General features: G+C 36.1%; 1 protein-coding gene across 1 annotated transcript; it reads left to right on the top strand.

Annotated features, from left to right (window-relative positions):
* Positions 1 to 3555: 3555 nt before the first annotated feature.
* On the top strand, positions 3556 to 4535 carry LOC133711835 (F-box protein CPR1-like). Its single transcript, XM_062137921.1, has 2 exons — positions 3556 to 3986; positions 4094 to 4535. Exons 1-2 carry the CDS (start codon positions 3556 to 3558, stop codon positions 4533 to 4535), a joined length of 873 nt encoding a protein of 290 aa, XP_061993905.1.

The following is a 4535-nucleotide window of genomic DNA, read 5'->3' as shown; positions in this document are numbered from 1 at the left end:
CACTGTTTTGATTTTCTTTTCTAGTTGATTTTCTACCTCAGACTTAAAGATTTTAAAGGCTTTCAATGCTTGTGCCTTTTCTGAAAGTAGATAAATATAACTGTATCTAGAAAAGTCATCAATGAATGTGATAAAATACACATTTCCACAGATAGTTTGATGCCTAAATGGTCCACATATATCGGTGTGTATGAGTTCTAATAAATTTTGGCTTCTATATGCAGTCTTCTTTCTAGTATTAGTTATTTTTCCCTTAAAGCATTCCACACAGTCTGTTAGATCAGAAAAATCAAGTTCATTTAGGATGTTGTTTTTCACCAAAATTTTCAGTCTCTCTTTTGAAACATGGCCGAGTCTTCTATGCCATAAAAATGCAGACTTTTCATTTAGTTTGGTTCTTTTAACACCTGTTAAAGTGCTAGTACTGTTGATGTTATTTTCAACAAGTAAAATTTCTTGTTGAGCCATTGAACAATTTAACTGTAAATAATCATTCATAATAACACCAGAACCAATTTGAACAGAATTTTTAGAAATAAGAATTCCATTACTATCCATAACAAGTCTACAACCAGATTTTACTAAAAGAGAAACTGAAACCAAATTCCTTCTCATGGAAGGTACATAAAAAACATTGTCCAGAACTAATAATTTTCCTAATCCTAAATCGAGTTTTAAGGTTCCAATAGCCTTGACTGCCACTCTCATGCCATTGCCTACACACAGGTTCACTTCATCACTTTTTGGGATTCTCCTCCTTATGAATCCCTGCAAAGAATTAGTAATATGAATAGGTGAGCCTGAATCTATCCACCAAGACTGGTTCAACATTTATAAGATTAATTTCTAAGGAAAAAACTGTATTAGAAAAAATCTTACCCTTTTTGGCTAACCAATTTTTATAGCCAGTGCAGTCCTTTTTTCATGTGTCCTACTCTTTTGCAAAAGTAGCACTTGAACCTGAATGGCCTATTTTCCTTGGCCACTGCAGCTGTTGAACTCTTAGTTATGGCTTTGATAGGCTTGAGCTTATTCTGGGGCTTTTTCCTTTTAGGCTTCTCAATAAGGTTAATGGTCGTAGCAGGTTCCTTTTCTTCCTTGATCCTAGATTCCTCATCCACACAGATGGATATAATTTCATCTAGAGTCCAGTTTCCCTTTTGAGAGTTGTAACTGGTCCTAAGATGACTAAAACTGTTCGGCAAGGAATGTAGTGCATAATGCACTACCTGCTCATCCCTAACTCCCATCAAGAGCTCCCTGAGTCTGCCATTTATATTGATCATCTTCATAATATGCTCTCTAACTCCCCCTGAACCCATGTACTTCAAATCATGAAATTTTAGTCAGTCTAGCTGCTTCTGCTTTTTCACTTTCTTTAAACTTAGCACCTATGTGTTCCAGAAAATCTGATGCTAGCTCAGGCTCTTCAATACTTCCCCTGACAGTCTTAGACATAGAGGTTCGGATGAGGTTCTTAGCCATTCTATTTGATCTATGCCACTTCTTGTAAAGGTCAGTATCTTTCTTGGTGCTCTTTTCATTCAACTCTTCAGGCTTATCCTCAGTAAAGCAATAGTCTATGTTCTCATGCATTCCCATATAGTTTTCCACAGAGTCTAGCCAAGCTCTATAGTTTGTTCCAGTTAACATCAAGACATTGTTCAAGTTCATGTAAGAGTTACCTAAGGAGCAAAACAAAATTCATGTGAGTTCTCAATTTTGTAAAGAAAATAAATTTTAAGTTTTCTGTGTTTTATTTAGCTTTAAGCAACCAAAACAAGAACATACAGAAAACCTAAACAATCCATACTTGCATTCATATCAGTCCATAACAAAAAACAATGTTAAGCAACACTTTTGAGCAGAAGCATAACATCCTGGAGTTCTTTATCAATATGCCATGTTCAATGAAAACAAGTTATCCAAAGAAATTTATCCACATCTTTAGACAGAAGAAAAATTTCTAAGTATCCGTATTTATTTTCATCAAGCATGCGCTGTTTTGTATTCTAAAACCATACTTAACCACTTCTTTGGAAGATAAAATTGAAGCATAGTTTTAAGACACAAAACACAATTTCAGTTTTGTTACTCGATCTGGTACAGTTACTTGGTCAGTTACTTGACCAGTTACACGTACCTGATCAATGTTTTCTGCCAACATCAATGAAGGATGCTTTGTGCATCATAATCACTTATGCCAACAGAAAACCACAAAACATATGAGCTCTTTTACTTTATATTCTATCCAGATTCATCCTTGTAAGAAAATTAAGCTCTTGTATCTGTCAACATTAACAATGTGTAAATAATTTCTGGGAGATTTTTGTTCTTCATACAATTTTACACAATCACAGATACAATACCATATCATCAATCAACTGAACATGCATATCAATTCACACATACACATTGAAGCACAGACAATTGTTTCGATTCCAAGAATCCACAGAACAATCAAGAAATTGTAAATTTCATCCGGTCACCATCTACTCTAACCTAACGCACGCCGGGAATGCTTCTAGGGTTCTTGAGCACAATCAAAACTTAATTATCATGCTATGAATCGAAAACAATTTCACAGAAAAACCTGTTTTTGCTTTTTCCCCAATTTGCTGCTAAAAATCACAGCGAAAGCATGAATTTGATATTTAACCAGATGCAACAATCGACTTAAGTAACTTACCTTGATCAGGTACCTGATCAGTTACATGACCAGTGACTTGGTCAGTAACCTGATCAGTTACTTGACCCGTAAAGCAAAAACCCTTAAAAAAATTTATGTTTGTTTTGCAAAACCCTAAAACGATTTTTCATATTTGTGAGCCTATGCTCTGATACCAATTGTAAAACCATAGTTACATGCTCACAACATATGCACAACAATCATAAAAGGATTAAGGCTTACCTTCAGCAATAACAGTCATGGATTCCATCTTATGCGACTGCTTAACTCGATCACTGAATATGCTCGATCACTGAATATGGTCTTCTGTTACTTACCAACTTGCTTCTCAATGGACAGAACTTATGCAATAGTCATGGTAGTAATCAGGGACCAATTCATCTGTATATATATGAGACTTAAACCTCAAGAAGCTTCCCATTAAAGCATTCCTTGTCGGTTTAGGTTTCACTGTTAGATTCCTAATGTATCACAACTTGTAGCATTTCTTGTAGACTAAGCAATGGATTACTATCCTTAATGAATTGATACACTATTCATTAAGTCACTAGTATTGATTTACTGTTTGTATCCATGTTAAACTAGGATTGATATTAAGCTAATCATCAATTACTTTATGATGATATGTGTTATGTCCATACTTACATAGGCTTCCTTTCCAATCACTACGACAATTTCGTTTTGTATGCAAGTCATGGCGTACTTTAATATCCAGTTCATATTTTCTCATCAAACACACCAGGGTCACTGTTGGAGATAGAAGCAGGTTAAAGTTCCTATATGGATTAGATCCACCCCGATTCATACACTATGAAGCATTATTGAACAAGGATGGTCCTGTTGCACGTAGGAAACTTGTTGCCCCTATGTGCGTTAAAGAAGATGATAATCGATTTAGTTACTGCCTTATAGGTTCCTGCAATGGCTTGATATGTCTATATTGTGAAGATACTCACGAAGAGACCACCGAGGAAGAAGATACCACCGACGAAGTTATACAACTTCATCTGTGCTCCGTCGACTTGGTCGTAGGGAACCCTTGCACTAGAGATGCATGCAGGTTATCAGGACCGACTCTTCCGACTCTTTTAGGAAGCGTATTTGTAGGAGTTTTTTCGGGATTTGGTTATGATTCCACCACCCAAGATTACAAGGTCATAGTAGAGTTCACAGATTCTGATCCTGATATAAGTGCAAGTGCAAGTGCAAGTCCAACTCGAATTGCCATCTTCTCTCTGAAAACGAGTTCATGGAGACTCGTTGAATGCCGAAAGCATTACGAATTGTTTGGGAACGGGTGCTTAGTAAACGGAACTCTACATTGGTTAGAGACTAAAAATCGTGAGAAACGTTGTCCTTTAACATCGCAAAACATCTGTTCAAGAATCATCTCTTTTGATCTAGCCAAAGACACATTTCAGGAAGTCGCTACATTAACAATATTTTCGACAAAGAATGTGATCATGAGCTCTCTGTGGGAATTGGAACGACAATGGGAAATTGTCTCTTTGTGTATGTTCACGATCGGCACAATCATAATTACAATATGGGTTTTGCCTATACAATATGGGTGATGAAGGAATATGGGATCGAGAAATCTTGGACTAGACTTGTACAGATTCCTTCAGATATGTTTCTTGGGGGTTTTACATGTTATCCGAAGCCTAAATGGATGTTAGAGAATGATGAAGTTTTGATAATCTTGGAAGAGGATGATATGTATGATGAGGTGGCATTATATAATCCCAAGGAAAATACATTGAGAACTGTTCTTAAGGATTATTGCTTTTGGTGGGGTTCGACATTTTACACTGACACTTTAGTTTCACCTAAAAATATCTGGTAG

The sequence above is a fragment of the Rosa rugosa genome, chromosome 5 (assembly GCF_958449725.1).
Source record: "Rosa rugosa chromosome 5, drRosRugo1.1, whole genome shotgun sequence".
Taxonomy (NCBI): domain Eukaryota; kingdom Viridiplantae; phylum Streptophyta; class Magnoliopsida; order Rosales; family Rosaceae; genus Rosa; species Rosa rugosa.
Note: the sequence above shows the minus strand (reverse complement) of the source record. Positions and strands in the feature narration are given on the sequence as shown.

Bases quoted from the DNA above. Each gene is read 5' to 3' on its own strand.
- LOC133711835 (XM_062137921.1), top strand. From the start codon at position 3,556: ATGTGCGTTAAAGAAGATGATAATCGATTTAGTTACTGCCTTATAGGT. The intron at 3,987-4,093 runs GTGCTTAGTAAA...CTTTTGATCTAG, and splicing joins TACGAATTGTTTGGGAACGG to CCAAAGACACATTTCAGGAA.